Below are 18,312 nucleotides of genomic sequence, written 5' to 3'. Positions count from 1 at the left end.
GTGTATCATGTACGTCGCATTATTTCGCAGGGCTCTCAAGTTTTGAAGACAGGCAAGAGTGACATCCAGCCGACAGATACATTTTTGTCATTTGTTGTTGCGTTAAATCTTACCCAGATACAATAGTGCTATTTTCTGATTTCTGTTCTATTGTGTAGCTCGAAGAACAACACCAGAGGAGACGCGCTTGATTCCTGCCGGTTCCACAGTGAGAGCGGCGCGGACAGAGTTTTGGCATCTTAAATATATTAGCCTACAAATAGTTTTTCAGCGTGAGAAATACAATGCGTGTCGGGAGAGCGTGACAGAAGACCGAAATGAGTGACCGTCACGCTCAATGCGTGACACTTGAGAGCCCTGATTTCGTAACAATGTCCGTTATGATGTTGTTAGACAGGATTATTGCAATTTATCATAATAGTTTGCAAATTGCGCTCATTTACACTATTTACAACATGTAGGCTTATTTATGTCCTGATAATTATGTGAGATATTGACAACTGTTCTCATGATAATCGCAGGAATCAACTTTAACAGTGAAAGACGAGTGGGACTCTTGTCCGGTTCCTCGTGCTGTCAGATTCTCGTTATTCTAGACTCTTCCGACCGCTCTTTCTTCATTTTTTTTTCGCCATTCTGAAAATGCAGGTCCGATGTTTACTCGTGTCTGACTCCTCGCTCGGTCAGTCTGCCATTTCCTCTTTCTCTGTTCCTCCGACAATGCTTTTCTAGCTTTCTGCTTCTTATATGCCAGCTTTGCCATGGGACGATAGTTGTTCTTATAGCTAGCCGTATCCTGGATGGGGGCGTGTACGCGTGCAGTGCCGTAAAGCAATTCGTTACCTCGCGAGACCTGCTATCACACGATACTTCCTAACACTGAGGCCGGCGGCCCGCCAGCCCAAAGTTGCAAGGGTGGTTTTGCGGCTCACAGGCACCAGGGGGGTGCGAGACGACCACCATTCAACACGAAATCAGTAATATAAACATTACAATGACTCCAAAGCTGTTCGGTTAAGGTAAAAAAGTTACTTAGTTCTGCTTTAACGTAGTGAACTGCCACATGAGATGAGAGGCGTGTCTCTGCACCACACAAGAATCTTCATGACGTGAAAATCAGTTTTTGGAGTTTCCAGTTTTGCAGGGACAGACTGTCTTGGTGCTTTGAAACAAGAAATCAGGTTGAATGTTGAAGATCTATGTTTTTATCCATGTAAATTATGTTAATTTAAACAAACAGGAGAAGCTATTAACATCCAGAAGAAAAAAAATATGCCTAAAATAACTAAATTTTTTATTTCAAAACATCTGTTCTGACTATTTTTCCTTCCATTTAACAAGGGCAAACTAAGGATAGTTCACACAGGGAAGCTCTGTATTTCTGTATTTCATTAACTGGTTTACTGGGTCACACGGTTTTTAGTCAAAAGTCCAAATACACACATTCTTGTTTTCTCTTGGATTTTGGTCCAAAAACCAAGTTCAAGTAATTCCTACTAATTTAACTTTATGAAATTAAGATTAAAATATTTTGTAACTTCTGTCCTTCATGAAAAATTAACATTATTATCATATCTTTATAATTTCAGTCAGGCAACAAGCAAACACTATAACCTCACTGTCATGAGATAAAGGTTTAGCAAAAGGATGAACTGTTCTCACAAAAGGGGGATTTTTCATAAATGTAGGTTTGGGGCATGTTGTCATATTTTATATCTTACAAATCAATACAGTTTATAGAATAGAATATTTTTTGCCTAAAGCTGACAATTTGATACAAGTTCCATTGTGGAAACACATGTCCTGCTTTTATTTATTTTCTGGCTATTAAGAGTGGAAAGAGTGCTCAACTGTAGTACCTCAAAGAACCATTCAGCGACGAAAGAAACGCTTTCCTGAAAAGACAAGTGAATCAGAATGAAGTGCGCGTGCGCGTTGCGGTTCAAGGCAAAAACGCTGCAGTTTATTGAGTGATTTCATCCCGGAAAGACTCCAATGAAAACCGAGATGTCTATATCCCATTTCCTGACGAGACCTTTCACATTAAACGCCGGTAAGGACAATTTGACACCAATACATATAATTTTGACACTAATATACAATATTTATCTGTAAAAAAAAGAGGAAAGTGTAACTAAAACAATAACAGGAGCTGTATTAGCAAGCATGCTAACTTACCAGAACAAAAGCAATTACGTACTAAATGGATTTACATGTTGAATGTGTGGCTTGTTTGATATTAATATTTTCTAATACTCCTTTATTTAATCATTCGTTGAGTAAAATGTTTCTTTGATTTGAAAGGCACAGTGGCAGTAACGTACAGTAGTAAAGTGTTCCTCCTGTAAAAGTCTGGCGTTGGTGAACATGATTAATTGCACTCTCTCTGTTACTAACTTTACACCACACTGATTTGGTTTGCATTTGTTCCTGCAGTACATCCTGGGCACTGGGTGTTCTCTATATAGCATTTGTTTAGTTATTATGTAAATAAAAAGTGCAGGAGGTGTAAATGATGTGTGTTGGTATCTGACGAACAACAGGTTTTCGTTCAATACATTCCATCTGTTCAGGGGTTTTTTTCTCTCTCTAAAGTCTGACATAAAATAATAGCCAGAAAAAATGATTTATTTATTTTAAAATGGAACAGTTTGCATATCAGGCTTTTGAGGCTCTCATACTTCTCAGTAATGTGTGGATAATTAATCAAGTAAACCTAAGTTGCTTCAGTCTAGTAATGATTAATCTTGAAATTATTACTAACAATATAAAAGTTATTCTTACTGTATTTTTATAATAATGAGTAATGATTTCACTGCAAAAAGACACGTAAACCACGAACTGAAGGGTGTTTACTTGCTAAAATTTATAATCTATCAATCAGACGACAGAAGGCATGTAGTAGATTGTGTATAACAGGGTTTTCAGCGTAGGTTTGATCATTTAGAGCCCTTAGAAATGTGTGTATCAGTAGGCTTCATAGGGTTAAAAAAACTCCACCAAACAGTTGAGAAGAAAGAAAGAATAACTAAAGAAAAAAAATCTTTTAAACCACGGACTCTAATGTTATTGTTACTATTAATAAAACATTGGCAATTGATCATTGCTGTGAAATATTATTTGCTTGGGTAAAGTAAAATAAATGTTTTTATTACTGATGCAGAATTGAAAACACTTGCACATGTATGTACAACTCAACTCTTTGAATAAATCAAATCAACTAAATACTGAAACAAGTTTGATGAGTTTTGGGAAATTCTCTGAAATTGATCTTCATGCCTTTGAAATATGCATTAAGACAAGCTCCCTTTTAATGACCAATTACATGCTATATTCTGACATTGTTGATGAAAATGGACTATTCTTGAAAACTGCAGCGATAACTAGTGACTTCTATGTTTAACACACAGTACCCGAGTAGTAGGTAAGATTCCACAGAAATGTTTGTGTATTTTGGCAGGCAAGTTATGATTCCCAAAAATGTGGTCTAGATCATTTTGCTAAAAATGCCTCACTTCTTTTTCTGTTTGCATTTATGTGTTTCTTATATCCTGTATTATGGGGCTATAAATGTCTATACTAAGTTCATATTTCCCTTTCAGGAATTCATCTTTAAGGTGTTTGTGGAACTGTGATAAAGCATGATGGGTGCACTTGGGAACGGTCGACGTGGCGGCCGCTCTTCAACTTTGCTGTTGGTGGCTCTCGTCTCCTGCATCTTCCTGCTTGGCTTTAACTATTGGGTCTCAAACTCCAGAAACGTCGAGCTGCAGGTTTGACACTCAGTGTTTGGATGTAGCCTTTGGCGAGTGGCTGTTTAACTTTAAGAGGTCTGTCTAGAAAGGAGGTTTGTTTAAACTTTAAATTAAAGGTCCCACTTTATATTAAGTGGCTTTACTATGTACTATGTACGAATAATAAGCATCGAAAAATAAATACAATGTACTTATCGTGTTCATCTTGTATTGTAAAACACTTTAGCTGCTATTGAAATGTGATACTGGTAAGTTTAGGGTCAGGTGTGGTGGTATGGGTAGGTTAAGGTGTAAGGGAAGGGTCAACAGTGTAATTACATACATTAATTACAGCTGTAATTACATGCAGGTATTTTCAAAATATAAGTACAATGTAAAAACAGTTATGTACACAATAAGTCCATTGTATCAAATTATTAATTTCAATGTTAGTACATGGTAGTTAAGGCCACTTAATATAAAGTGGGACCAAATTAAATTTTATTAAAAATTAAATTCAACATTTAATTTAATATTCAACAATATTATTGATCTGCCTGCATTGACACCATTATATGAGAACCAAACTGAGCTGGACGATGACATCACGGTTTTCTCCAGAGCGGCTATATATGTAAATTAACTAAATTAATAACTTTTTTTACAACAAAATGAAACATCACTGAACTTACTTAAGCTGGACTGTAATGCTATTTTCTTCTGGAAACAAACTTTGTTGCATTATTTTCCTGTTATCTCTGTAAAGCTGCTTTGAAACAATCTGTATTCTAAAAAGCCTAATATAAATAAATGTGACTTGACTTGACTTTTTGTTGTTCTCCAGAGCAAGATATTGGAGCTGGAGGACCGCATGAGGAAGCTGGCTGTAGAAAGTGACAGAGAGAAGCAGAAGGCCGAGGATGAGACGCGCAGACAGAACGATCAGCTGGAGTTAATGGAGGAAACACACCAAAGACAGCAGGAAAGTGTTCTGAACACCTGGAAAAAAGAAAAAGTATGAAAAAACTATGCTAGCACGTTCAAAATGGCATTATGGCGCTACCTTGACTAAGTGTTATTAATGCCCAGAAATGCTCAGTGTATGTTTTTAGGTCTAAAAGTTTTCTCTCTGTCATAGGAGAATCTGAAGATCAACATTTCCTCCAGTGCTAAAATGGTGCAAGACATGAAGAGTAAGTGTTTACCTCATATTTGTGCTACTGTAGGCTATTTACTCTTTAACGCATATCATATTTCCTTCACATTTTTGTTGATTTTTTAATTTTTATTAGACCATATGAAGTCATTACAGCAGGATCTGAGTAAAATGCAGAGTGAGCTGAAGTCCTGTCAAAATAACATGGACACGCTCAGTAAGAAAGCGAGCAGTGAGATGTAGGTCTATTCTGAATGCTCTAATCTACAATACCAAAGACATAATGCTTGATCAGTATGATAATGGCTGTATGTATTGTGCAGGTCTCAGTGCAACAAACAAATTGAGGCCATAAAAGAGGAATGCAATGGAAAAATGGCAGCTGCCAAACTGGAAAAGCAAAGGACGTCTGAAAAGGTAGCTCCACTGGTACGGCTATGAGGAAAAAAATGGCCTTAAATAGTTCCTTTTATTGTGATTCTTATGGCTCGTTTCCACTGAGCGTTACGGTACGGTACAGTTCGGTACGGTACGCAATTATTTGCGTTTCCACTGTCAAAAGTTGTGAATGGTACCAAAAAGCCAAAAAATTTTGGGTACCCTTCCATTGGGGTACCTAGCACAGTGGTACGGTACTAAAGGGTGGAGCTAGACTCACTGCAGAACGTTGATTGGTTGACAGAGTATCGTCACTTGCGCGTGCTACAAGGGGAATGAAAACATAAGAAGCGCCATTTTTTTATATACAGCTGGAATATAATACTACGGTTATTCTTTCACGAAATGTAGTTTTAAGAGTTTTTCAGGTGAGAATGTAGTTGTTTATAGCTCAAATCTGTGGTTTATTTATAATGATTTATGATAATTTGATCCATTCCAGGGATCACCGGGCGCTCGGCGCTCATGTTCCCCGCCTGGAACAGCCTTTCCTCGGCTAGTCGTTCTGACGTTTGCCGTTGACTCTGTAGTGGTAATTTGTCTTGTGTATATAACGGGTGATCTTTGGTATAGTGAATCGATAATTCGTTCCCTGGCCAATCGTTTTGGCTGAGGGCTAAGTGAAGTTTCATATATTTAGGCTATTTAACTTTTCCGTTGTAACGTTAACGTTAGACTAGCGCTGAATTTGTATATTTGACTGAATTGTTTGCTTTATTTCTTATTGTATAGCTTCTTGTAACGTTACCTTTTACTTATACTTTTATAATGGCTAACTGGGTTTAACTGGGTTGAGTTTTGTCATTTTTTTATTATCACTGTATCGATTACAGATTATCACTGTAATGTTGTTTATTGCAACATTTGGACAAATGCACATATTGCCTGGAATATGTTTCATATTTTTTAAATTTAAACTAAAAGATGCAGGGTTGTGTTTTATATTTCGTTTTGTTATAAATACGCTAACGTTAATCATGCAGTAAATAATATAATCAGGTCTATACATTGCCTGAACCACATTTGTGTGTCTATAATGTTTAATATGTAAATAAATGAAAACGAAAAGAGGCAGAGTAGTGTTTTATAATATATTTTGTTTTATTGTTGCCTAAAATGTACATGCAGAGCAAGAGGAGTGATGCTTTCAAGAACGCACCGTTCCATTTGGAGAATTACCGCACTCGCGTCCTCGGGAGTCCTTCTGCTGAGAACTTTGCGTACTTGGTATTGAGAAATGCCTAATGTCGGCGCTTCTCTTCTTGTGACAAACATGCCGAGAAGCAAGGACAATATCTGCTGTATGCCACCCATTGGTGTTTACTTTGTCGCTTTCTTCTTCGCGCGAAAATGACGTTGATCGCTTCTTTCCGGCAAACACCACGCCTATCAAGAAGGGTATTGTTGGCGGTGGAAACGCTAGCCGGATCAAGGTTTACTGACCCGACCCGAACCGTACTGTACTGTACCATACTGCTCAGTGGAAACGAGCCATTATTTATTTGATGTCTTTTACCCCTTTTCCACTGACATAAACTGTCCTTCACAGAATGCTGATGGTTCCATGCCGAAAGTCTCTGTTTCAAAAGCCAAATCTGATGTTCCCGCCACAAACCATTCAAATAAAAGTGTGGCAGAACTTCCGAACGGCAAACCAGATGTGAATTCACAGCCCAAAAATTATGCTAAGGTCCAAATCAATGAGTTAGTAGTGAAGAAAAATGAAGAAGGTGAGAGTTGCCTGTTTGAGTGTGGTTTGTAAATGGTCTCTATATATGGTTGAAGTCCCTCATTTAATGCAAGTCCGATAACTTAAGAGTACTTGCTAGGTCTGTGACGTTGGCAGTTCTTTGTTTTTTGTTTTTTTGTTTTTTTACAGTGGCTGGAATTAATAATAGCCTATTATTCACGCAAATAATACAAATACAGACATTATGGCTGTAATGTGATTCTTGAACATAGAAAAAAATAGAAATACGAAATTATGAAACTAAGCCAAGTTTAAATATATTTCCCCACAAACATAAATTTGTCATCATATATACCGTTCAGCGATTTGAGAGGAATGTGGGACAGGAGAAGGACTGAGTCCATCTCTAGGTTAAAATCTTCATTTCTTCCCTGATGTTCCAAAGCAACTGACCTTATTAAAGGTCTGAAGAGAAAATGTTATCTTCTGCCGGTGCAAGGCATTTAGGATATAGTATATTTGATTTTGCACTGCCAGAAAAATAAATTACAGGCATGTGTGCAAAAAAAGGTCCGTCCTACAGTGAATATAGTAATTAAAAGTGAATGAAAGGAAGAAATGTTTATAATCCCCTGCAAAAATGGGTGAGACGTGAGTGAAGATTTGGTAAAAGAAATGATAGTGGAATAATGAAATCAGGTGACCTGATCGCAAAACAGAATACAATGCCGTCAAATGGCTTAAATTGATTGGCTCATGTTACCTCTCTCATTCCTCACGTATTCAAATGTTTGCGATGTAACATTTAATTGCTTAGCTATTATTTCTTTGGTGAGTAAAGCTTTGTGCTTCACTCGTGTTGTAATATTCATGTAAAACTGCTTTCACATACAAACCACAGTGGTGGGGCGGTTGTCCGGTTGAACAGCACAGCCCTAGCACAAGTAAACCTCTCCACAATAAACCACATGATTTTCATGCCGGTAGGACAATGAGTACCCGTATCGGCATGAAATGAATATTCACTCCATCTCTTCTCTAAAAGCACATAATTGATCGTATTTCAAATGATTCAAATTTTCTTGTGAAACGACAAACTTCTCTCTGATGGCGTAGCAGGACTTTTCCAATCATTTAGTGTGCTTATATTCCCCCCTGCAAGCTTGTGTTCGTCCACCTCTGTTTGTGAGTGCAAAACCCACATCTCAAAATCCAATCAACAACCGATGCCTAGAAGTCCTCGTCTTTTATCTTTTCTTTTTTCCGTAATCTGTTCGGATAAATACTCTGAATTACGTCATAATATGGAAGAAAAGGTCTTTCGCTCCTTCTGTTACATCACAACGTTAATCTTTTCACTTACTGCAAACTCATAATAACATTGAAATTTGTAAGAATAAATAATCTTTATAATTGTACTTTTTTTATTTAGTCATAACCATCTATTCAGCAGGTGTTTAGGATAGAATTGGTTTTCTCCTTACACTCATTGTTTAATTGGAATACCTCCCATTTGGTCAAACGGCTGCGTAATGTTTTGTCGCACAAAATTTTCTGTAAAGCTGCTTTGAAACAATGATTATGTTTACATGCACCCTCATTAGGCAATATTGCGATTAAAATCTACTTCGTAAACACAATACTTCAATCAAATACCATCAATCAACCATAATCGTAGTAAAATATATGGTGTATGCTGATTTTAAACGCAATAAACAGGCATGTAAACACTTTAAATGTGTATTGTGAAAAGCTAAATAAATTTGAACTCTTGTCTGTCATTTTTTATAATCAAAACCATAAAAAAAACTTACGTTTTAGCGTTCCGTACTATCCCTCTTATTAAATGTGCACCGTTAAAGCCCTTCACACCAAGGTGTACGATAACTAACATTTTAATAATTGTTCGAACTCTAAGAGAATAGCAGAGTGTACACCACAACTGTTACATTAACGACACAGAGAAACTCCACTGCTGATGAACGATAAAAACATTGACTGCAGAATCTACCCGGCTGAGCATTTAAAGTGACATACGACATTACTGCAGCGTGTGCTTATAATAAACAGAACATCATTGTCCATTGGTGTCCATAGTTCCCTTTCGTCCTGGGAACTCCGACGTGTCGTCGGGGGAGTTCCCTGACGAATTGGGATCACGCTAGGGAGACCAATTGCCTTCGAGTGAATTAAAACGAGCCAATGAAAATTGGCATGCAAGATTTGCATTCCGCGACCCGCCTACCAGCGCGGGTATAAAAGGCGGAAGTAAACATTGCGCAATGCTTTTAGCTTCGGAGCCGACCGATTGTGTCCTCTCTGAGTGAGTGAGCTTTAAGATTGTGTTTTTCTTACGGCTACGAGTCTGCTGTTTCGGGAGGGGATCTCTCTGTGTTGGTGAGATGGCGTTTCAGCGACCGCGCGGTTTCCTGTCTGCCGGCTGCGTCTATATGCTGTTGATTCAAAAGCTGTTTTCACAGCTGGTAAACGGTTGAGTGCGCACAGCGGGCTTGCAGTTTCCCCGCTGTGTTGCCGCGTTGGGTCCCTGTGTGCTTCAGCACGATAGAGAGAGTACTTTCTTCCTGAAAGAGCAACACGAGTGAAGATCGCGTCCTTTTCAGGATGACGTTTCACTCGTGCGTTTCTGGGTGCGATCGTTCCCTGTCCTTATTTGACGGCCACGTTCATTGTTTCACATGCCTAATCCGTGTGTGAGACTACGTTCGTGGGTGGTTCATGTTCTCTCAGGGGTGCATGACCACGTCGGCACGTTGTTCGTCTCCCCTTTCTCGTAAAGGCTTGAGCCGCTCAGCGTGCCGTGTGCCGTCGAGCGCCGGCTGACAGCGCGGGTTGTCACGGCAACCCAGCGCGCGTCATTCGGCGCTCAAGATGCGTGGTCAAGATCAAGACTCGCGTGCCTCTATGAGGTGAGTCCCTTTGCTTATTTCCCGATCTAGTTTCTCTTCTGGTGCACCAGAGGAGGGCTACTTTGGCGAATAACATTGGTGATCTGAGGGTTTCAGTGAGCACGAACCACTCACTCCTCTAGCGCATCGCAAACATGCTGAGACTGTGTTCGTGGGTGGTTTATGCTTTCTTATGAGAGCATGACCACGTCGGCACGTTGTTCGCCTTGCCTGAAGGCTTGAGCGCCCAGCGTGCCGTGTGTCATCGAAGCGATGGCCACGTTCACTATCTTGCATGCCTGGTTGACGGCCACGATCACTGTTTCACATGCCTAATCAGTGTGTTGAGACTGCGTTCGTGGGTGGTTCATGTTCTCTCAGGAGTGCATGACCACGTCGGCGTGCTGCTCGTCTCCCCTTTCTCGTAAAGGCTTGAGCCGCTCAGCGTGCCGTGTGCCGTCGAGGCTTTCGGATGGGATTCTGGTCCTTCTCATGAGGGACCAAGCATTTCATTCGGGGCCCCAGGGAGGACAGATGTCGATCGCTACATCGGAGAGAGGGCTGTTATACTCTGAAAATGATGCTGAGTTCCTACTATAATGTCGTGTTCTCATGCTGAAGATTCAGACTTAACAGCCACACTTTCCTGGGCTGTTCTAAAGCGCCTGGATGTGTGTGAAGAATTTTGGCAGTATGGAAGCGTTTTGGTGCCAATATGGCAAGCCAAACATGCCTAAATCTGCAGAAGTTTTTCCTCTCTCACTACCACTGCACGTGCGTAGTTCTAACTCGGGGTTGAGCTGTGCTTAGTGACTGACCGTGATTAGTCACAGCGCTGGCCCTCGGTTAGACGATGTCCACACTGGTGGTCCAGAAGCACCTCAAAACCAGCCCGCTCGGAGTTTGTTTTTCCCAAGGGAAGGGAAGCAACCCTGAGAGGAGCGACCCAGAGTATGTGACGATCTGCTCTTTGGGAGTGCGTGTCATCACCACTCCTTCCCCCGGGGGAGGGCCGGGTGGAGAATTTAGTTTCTGTTCCGCCGCTGGTTATCCAGTAATCAGCGGTACCCAAAGTTTGAGCAGTCCACTTCCTCTGAGTCGTTCACGGGCCCCAGCGCTCAGATGGCAGTGAGGGCTACGGCCTTGTCACTCTCGTCTCTCGCTGGGTGAGGGGAAACCAGGACTCGATGCCCCCGGGCCTCGTCCCTCGTTTTCCCTCACGGTCGAGACTGGCAGTATAATAAGACCAGTTTCCTCCATCCGAGAGGGTCAGAATGGCAGTGCGTGCCGCCCCCGAGCTGCACCACTCCCGTTCCCCTCTCCCCAGCTTGTAGATAGCAGTGACGCAGCCTCAGCTGCGTCGCTCCGGTCTGCAGCTGGGCCCGGAGGCGCAGAGACCAGCATACGAGGAGTCAGGGCCTCGTTCCTCGTCTCTCCCCCTCCCCTCGCCACCGGACAGTCCGCAGCAGAACGCCCACGAGCCTTCTCTGCCGTCTGCCCCTCGGTGGAAGCAGGTTGGTGTCAGGCGCACCCAGACCCCCGCTCTCGGTCGCTACAACGCCACCAGAGCCGGGTCCCTGTCTTCCACCTCGCTGCCCCTCCGCGGGTACGCCGGTGGTTCGGGTGGGTTCATTGGGACGGTATCTGGACGCCTGGCTAGAAGCGCTTCCGGGTCCGTCCCGATGGCTCATCCGCACCATCCGGTTCGGCTAGGCAATTCAGTTTGCACGCCGGCCTCCCAAGTTCAGGGGCGTCCACTTTACCCGTGTGCGGTCGGTGGACGCCCCTGTCTTGCGGAAAGAGATCGATGTCCTGCTGGCGAAGGACGCGATCGAGCCGGTCCCTCCTGCCGAGATGAGGTCCGGGTTTTACAGCCCCTACTTCATTGTACCCAAGAAAGACGGTGGGTTACGGCCAATCCTGGACCTGCGGGTCTTGAATCGGGCCCTGCACAAACTCCTGTTCAAGATGCTCACGCAGAAGCGCATTTTCGAATGCATCCGTCCCCAGGATTGGTTTGCAGCGATCGACCTGAAGGACGCGTACTTTCACGTCTCGATTCTCCTTCGACACAGACCGTTTCTTCGGTTTGCTTTCGAGGGTCGGGCGTATCAGTACAAAGTCCTACCCTTCGGGCTGGCCCTGTCACCCCGCGTCTTCACGAAAGTCGCGGAGGCGGCCTTGTTCCCATGAGAGAACAAGGCGTTCGCATCCTCAACTACCTCGACGACTGGCTCATTTTAGCTCACTCGCGAGATGTGTTGTGCGATCACAGGGACATGGTGCTTCGGCACCTCAGCCGGTTGGGGCTTCAGGTCAACTGGGACAAGAGCAAACTCTGCCCCGTGCAGAGGATCTCTTATCTCGGTATGGAGCTGGACTCGGTCGCCCGGACTGCGCGCCTCACGGAGGAACGCGTCCAGTCAGTGCTCACCTGCCTCAGGTCTTTTCGAGGCAGGACAGCGGTTCCACTGAAACAATTTCAGAGGCTCCTGGGGCATATGGCAGCCGCAGTAACGCCGCTCGGCCTGTTACATATGAGACCGCTTCAGCGCTGGCTTCACGATCGAGTCCCGAGGTGGGCGTGGCACAGCGGCACGTTCCGGGTCAAAGTGACCCCGCACTGTCGCCAAACCTTCTCCCCGTGGTCGGATCCTGCGTTTCTACGGGCCGGAGTGCCCTTAGTCCAGGTTTCCAGGCATGCTGTGGTTTTCACAGATGCCTCTGCCACCGGTTGGGGGGCCACGTACAACGGGCATGCAGTTTCAGGTCTGTGGACGGGGCCTCAACTGCATTGGCATATCAACTGCCTAGAGTTGCAAGCAGTACGCTTAGCCTTGCGTCGCCTCAAAGGGGTTCTCAGACACAAGCACGTACTGGTCCGTACGGACAGCACTGCGACCGTTGCGTACATCAACCATCAAGGTGGTCTACGCTCCTGTCGTATGTCGCGACTCGCCTCCCACCTCCTCCTATGGAGTCAGAAGCATCTGAGGTCGCTTCGTGCCATTCACATTCCAGGGGAGCTCAACCGTGTGGCAGATGAGCTCTCACGGCTGCCTCCCCTGCCAGGAGAATGGCGACTCCATCCCCAGTCGGTCCAGCTGATTTGGAGTGTCTTCGGAGTCGCACAGGTAGACCTGTTTGCCTCTCCGGACACGACCCATTGCCAGTGGTTTTATTCCCTGTCCGAGGGGACCCTCGGCACGGACGCCCTGGCTCACAGCTGGCCCCGGGACCTGCGCAAGTATGCGTTTCCCCCAGTGAGCCTTCTTGCACAGACTCTGTGCAAGGTCAGGGAGGACGAGCAGCAGGTCCTTCTTGTGGCGCCGTATTGGCCCACCAGGACTTGGTTCACCGAATTCATGCTCCTCGCGACAGCCCCTCCTTTGCCGATTCCTCTGAGGAAGGACCTTCTTTCTCAGAGACGGGGCACTCTATGGCACCCGCGTCCAGACCTCTGGAAACTCCATGTCTGGTCCCTGGACGGGACGCGGAGGTTCTAGGTGGTCTGCCACAGGCAGTGGTAGACACCATCACTTCCGCTAGAGCCCCCTCTACGAGGCGCCTCTATGCGTTGAAGTGGAACCTGTTCGTCGATTGGTGTTTCTCCCGTCAGGAGGACCCCCGAACTTGCCCGATCGGAGTCGTGCTTTCCTTCCTGCAGGATGGGTTGGAGCGGAGGCTGTCCCCCTCCACCCTCAAAGTGTATGTCGCCACAGTAGTTGCGCATCACGATGCAGTGGAAGGTAAGTCCCTAGGGAAGCACGACCTGGTCATCAGATTCCTTAAGGGTGCCAGGAGGTTAAATCCACCTCGTGTTTCGCACTCTGTACCCTCTTGGGACCTTGCTCTGGTACTTAGAGCTCTTCAAAGTCCTCCCTTTGAGCCTTTGCTGACGGTGAGATAATATCCTGTCCATTAAGACAGCGCTCCTGTTGGCATTGGCCTCTTTCAAGAGGGTCGGGGATCTGCAGGCTTTTTCGGTCGACGAATCGTGCCTAGAGTTTGGGTCGGGCCTTTCTCACGTTGTGTGAGACCCCGGCTCGGATATGTGCCCAAGGTTCCTACCCCTCCCTTCGTGGACCAGGTAGTGAACCTGCAAGCGCTGCCCCAGGAGGAGGCAGACCCAGCCCTGGCTTTTCTCTGTCCCGTCCGTGCCCTGCGGGTTTATATTGACAGAACGCAAAGCTTCAGAACCTCAGATCAGCTCTTTGTCTGTTACGGAGGCCAGCAGAAGGGGAAGGCCGTCTCCAAGCAGAGGTTAGCCCACTGGTTAGTGGATGCTATCATCCGAGCATATGAGTCTCTGGGTGAGCCTTGTCCTCCCAGGTTGCGCGCTCACTCCACTAGAGGTGTTGCCGCTTCCTGGGCTTTGGCTCAAGGCGCCTCGCTGACAGACATCTGTAGAGCTGCGGGCTGGGCGACACCTAACACGTTCGCTAGGTTCTATAGCCTTCGTGTGGAACCTGTTTCCTCCCGAGTTCTGGCTACGGCCAGTGGGTCGAGGGAATAGGTTGTGTCGGCTTGCTGCGCCACTCCGCCTCAAACAGCGGATACGTGCGTTCTTTGCTCCGTATGGCGCCCTACGTTGGTGAGCCTCGTGAGTTCCTCCTTCACCCCTCCGGTGCTGGGCGTGGCGGACCGCCCGGCACCAGGTCTGCTACCTCTAGTAAGGAGCTGCTAGTAGACTGGGTGCTCCAGTGGTTTCTATTTGTGACCCATGAGGCCACGTGCAGTTCAGCCGTGTCTTCCCCTTGACGGACTCGTTCGTCGTCCCTGTTGAGTACGCTCCCACTTCCCTTGGATTGGGACTACCTCAAGGACTGCCAAATGTTTCACTATTCCTTCGGGCTAGTACATATGTGTATTCCTGGCCTTCCTCAGTCAGGCTGGGGCTTCCGCAGCGTTCCCTCCTCTCTTGAGGGAACGCTTTCCCAGTGTTATCCAATATCCACTGTGCGGGTCTCGCGGAACAGCAGTGTGTTTCCCGTGCTAGCTCCCGCAACTTATTTCAAGAAACTGCTGCAGGATAGCTTTGCCGGGCGCTGGAAGGGGCCAGCACCATGGCGTTTTATTAGGGATCCCAATTCGTCAGGGAACTCCCCCGACGACACGTCGGAGTTCCCAGGACGAAAGGGAACGTCTCGGTTACGTATGTAACCCTCGTTCCCTGAGTACAGGGAACGGAGACGTGTCGTTCCTTCGCCATGTTGCTGTACCTTCGCGGAGGACTGGACACCGTTCGGCTCCTCAGCGAAAAGCATTGCGCAATGTTTACTTCCGCCTTTTATACCCGCGCTGGTAGGCGGGTCGCGGAATGCAAATCTTGCATGCCAATTTTCATTGGCTCGTTTTAATTCACTCGAAGGCAATTGGTCTCCCTAGCGTGATCCCAATTCGTCAGGGAACTCCCCCGACGACACGTCTCCGTTCCCTGTACTCAGGGAACGAGGGTTACATACGTAACCGAGACGTTATCGTTCTGGGTGGGAATGGGCTTGTCAGTTTAAAAAAAAAGAAAAACTCAATTCTCTATTCCTCCAGCATGTCAAGCCACATTTATTTATATAGCGCTTTTTACAATACAGATTGTTTCAAAGCAGAGATAACATGTTTAACAACATTCTGTCTGCTCCTCTAAGATGCTGTGATTTTACAAGACTCACCCACCCCCACCTCCAAACGGACCAATAAGAGTGAGGCTCTTAACAGACCAGCCAATGAAGAAGTTCCAGAAGCAGTGGTGGACATTAAAGGACCAGCTTCAAAGGCCATAGGTGGGTTAACGGAGAGAGTCCAGCCATTAAAGCACAACACACACACACACACATTACTAATTTTATCTGTCTTCATGCAGATACTGTGCTGGATGAAGCAGGGATTTTAGACCCAAAGGAAAATGACATCGGGATTGGCGACGAGGAGGAGGAAGATGTCAAAATTGGGTACAGGAAAGGGGAAGATGCAGCAAATGGGAAGGAAGACGCCGTTATGTATGACAATGAGGGCGAGATAGAAAAACAGCTCTCTAAAATTAAAGGTGGTCTTCAACATCATGATCATCATACAATTAGACTTTTTTTCCATTTTAAAATGACTGTATAAAGATGTTAGGAAATTTCAAGTGTAACACTTTTTTTGGTAGCTTTTACAAACTGAAGGATGACGTATTTTATGTGGTAATTGACAGCAAGTCAATTGACAAAGTTGTGAATAATCATTATTCTATGTCAAAAGTACTTTTGTCCCATGCAATAAGATTACGAATAATTTTCTTGTTTCTACAGATGAAAATCAAGGTGCAGGTCTAGAAGAGGATGTTGAGGCTAATTATATCGGTGATGATGACAACCAACCGGAGTCTGAGGACGAGAAGCAGGCGGAGCTCGCAGGGATGTAACGAATGTGCTCCTGATCACGACGAGTCTTCTGACAGCAACATTTTCTTCAGCTGAAGACTGTCACAAACCCTTTATTGTGACCTCCCAACAGCTCGGCAGACGTTTAAAAGATGGGAGAGGAAACCTGCTGTAAAGACTCATTTGTGCTGGTGAATACTGCACTACTGTGTAATGAAAGATATGAGTTTATGTCATTAACAAACTATCTCATATGTCTTACCAGGACAGGCATGAAGACGGCATTCTTTTGCTAGTACTGATTTTAGTTTAAACTTGAATGTAACTACTTATGACAACAAGCCTTTAAATGAATGCATCATGGTGAATTTTCCCTATGTCAAACCTCTTATTATTATGTAAGATGCTTTGCTCTTGTACAGAAACAACTGCTGATTTGTTACAAAAACAGCTTTATTCTTGTCTTTACGGTTCATGTTCCGTTTTGACGAAACTGGATATCAACATTTAAGCTGCTGAAAACACAGGAATATTCGATTTTTAGACTAAAAGACACGTTCCTCTTCACTCATTTAATAACAGTGCAATCCAGGCTTTTATTTGCTGTAAAAGGATATTTTTATGTTGATTTAAGAATTTTTTACATTTTCATGTTGGGAACTGGAATATGTTTTTGAAAAATATGGGTTTCTTACTGAATTTCTGATCTCATAATAAAAATTATTTTGTTGCGCTACTATCTATTGTGTGCATTTAATGTGTTAACCATGTAGATGAGCAATGACTGGATAAGGGAATGCTACTAATGCTAGTGTACTACGTACAGTACTGCATGGTACATGCTGCATTGTCACAGGACCTCACTATGTTGCATAATAATTTAGCAAGTAACATCGTTATCACAGCAGCAGTCCATTTGCAATTTTGTGTAAAAACTTTGGGACTATCAAATATAGGTCAAGAAGATGTTAGAAATCATAGTTAATATCTGGCTCTTTCATCACACTGGAAATAGAAGAATGCACATTGGATATATTATCTATTTAGTGTGCTCTGGTGTGCTGCACATTTTGCCAATGCAATAGGTAAAACATTCCATGCATAGCCTACTGATCATTTACAGGTCCTTCTAAAAAAATTAGCATATTGTGATAAAGTAAATTATTTTCCATAATGTAATGATAAAAATGAAACTTTCATATATTTTAGATTCATTGCACACCAACTGAAATATTTCAGGTCTTTTATTTTAATACTGATGATTTTGGCATACAGCTCATGAAAACCCAAAATTCCTATCTCAAAAAATTAGCATATTTCATCCGACCAATAAAATAAGACAAACAAAAAAAAAAGTCAACCTTCAAATAATTATGTTCAGTTATGCACTCAATACTTGGTCGGGAATCCTTTTGCAGAAATGACTGCTTCAATGCGGCGTGGCATGGAGGCAATCAGCCTGTGGCACTGCTGAGGTGTTATGGAGGCCCAGGATGCTTCGATAGCGGCCGTAAGCTCATCCAGAGTGTTGGGTCTTGCGTCTCTCAACTTTCTCTTCACAATATCCCACAGATTCTCTATGGGGTTCAGGTCAGGAGAGTTGGTAGGCCAATTGAGCACAGTAATACCATGGTCAGTAAACCATTTACCAGTGGTTTTGGCACTGTGAGCAGGTGCCAGGTCGTGCTGAAAAATGAAATCTTCATCTCCATAAAGCTTTTCAGCAGATGGAACCATTAAGTGCTCCAAAATCTCCTGATAGCTAGCTGCATTGACCCTGCCCTTGATAAAACACAGTGGACCAACACCAGCAGCTGACATGGCACCCCAGACCATCACTGACTGTGGGTTCTTGACACTGGACTTCAGGCATTTTGGCAATTCCTTCTCCCCAGTCTTCCTCCAGACTCTGGCACCTTGATTTCCGAATGACATGCAAAATTTGCTTCCATCCGAAAAAAGTACTTTGGACCACTGAGCAACAATCCAGTGCTGCTTCTCTGTAACTCAGGTCAGGTGCTTCTGC

At 44.3% G+C, this 18,312-nt stretch overlaps 1 protein-coding gene across 2 annotated transcripts; it reads left to right on the top strand.

Annotated features, from left to right (window-relative positions):
- Nucleotides 1-1,910: 1,910 nt before the first annotated feature.
- Nucleotides 1,911-17,025, top strand: golm1 (golgi membrane protein 1). 2 transcript variants are annotated; one of them, XM_077223834.1, is made up of 10 exons: nucleotides 1,911-2,053; nucleotides 3,603-3,773; nucleotides 4,579-4,749; nucleotides 4,873-4,927; nucleotides 5,027-5,129; nucleotides 5,214-5,319; nucleotides 6,878-7,058; nucleotides 15,570-15,704; nucleotides 15,785-15,967; nucleotides 16,215-17,025. In XM_077223834.1, exons 2-10 carry the CDS (start codon nucleotides 3,642-3,644, stop codon nucleotides 16,325-16,327), a joined length of 1,179 nt encoding a protein of 392 aa, XP_077079949.1. In that variant the 5' UTR covers nucleotides 1,911-2,053; nucleotides 3,603-3,641; the 3' UTR covers nucleotides 16,328-17,025. The 2 variants fall into 2 exon arrangements, with proteins under 2 accessions (XP_077079949.1, XP_077079950.1); XM_077223835.1 differs by having other exon boundaries at nucleotides 1,915-2,053; nucleotides 5,214-5,307.
- Nucleotides 17,026-18,312: the final 1,287 nt, after the last annotated feature.

The sequence above is a fragment of the Siphateles boraxobius genome, unplaced genomic scaffold (assembly GCF_051911475.1).
Source record: "Siphateles boraxobius isolate OS27281-9 unplaced genomic scaffold, OSU_SipBor_1 9, whole genome shotgun sequence".
In the NCBI taxonomy this organism is placed as follows: Eukaryota; Metazoa; Chordata; class Actinopteri; order Cypriniformes; family Leuciscidae; genus Siphateles; species Siphateles boraxobius.
Note: the sequence above shows the minus strand (reverse complement) of the source record. Positions and strands in the feature narration are given on the sequence as shown.

Bases quoted from the DNA above. Each gene is read 5' to 3' on its own strand.
- golm1 (XM_077223834.1), top strand. From the start codon at position 3,642: ATGATGGGTGCACTTGGGAACGGTCGACGTGGCGGCCGCTCTTCAACT. The intron at 4,928-5,026 runs GTAAGTGTTTAC...AATTTTTATTAG, and splicing joins AATGGTGCAAGACATGAAGA to ACCATATGAAGTCATTACAG. The intron at 5,130-5,213 runs GTAGGTCTATTC...TGTATTGTGCAG, and splicing joins AAGAAAGCGAGCAGTGAGAT to GTCTCAGTGCAACAAACAAA.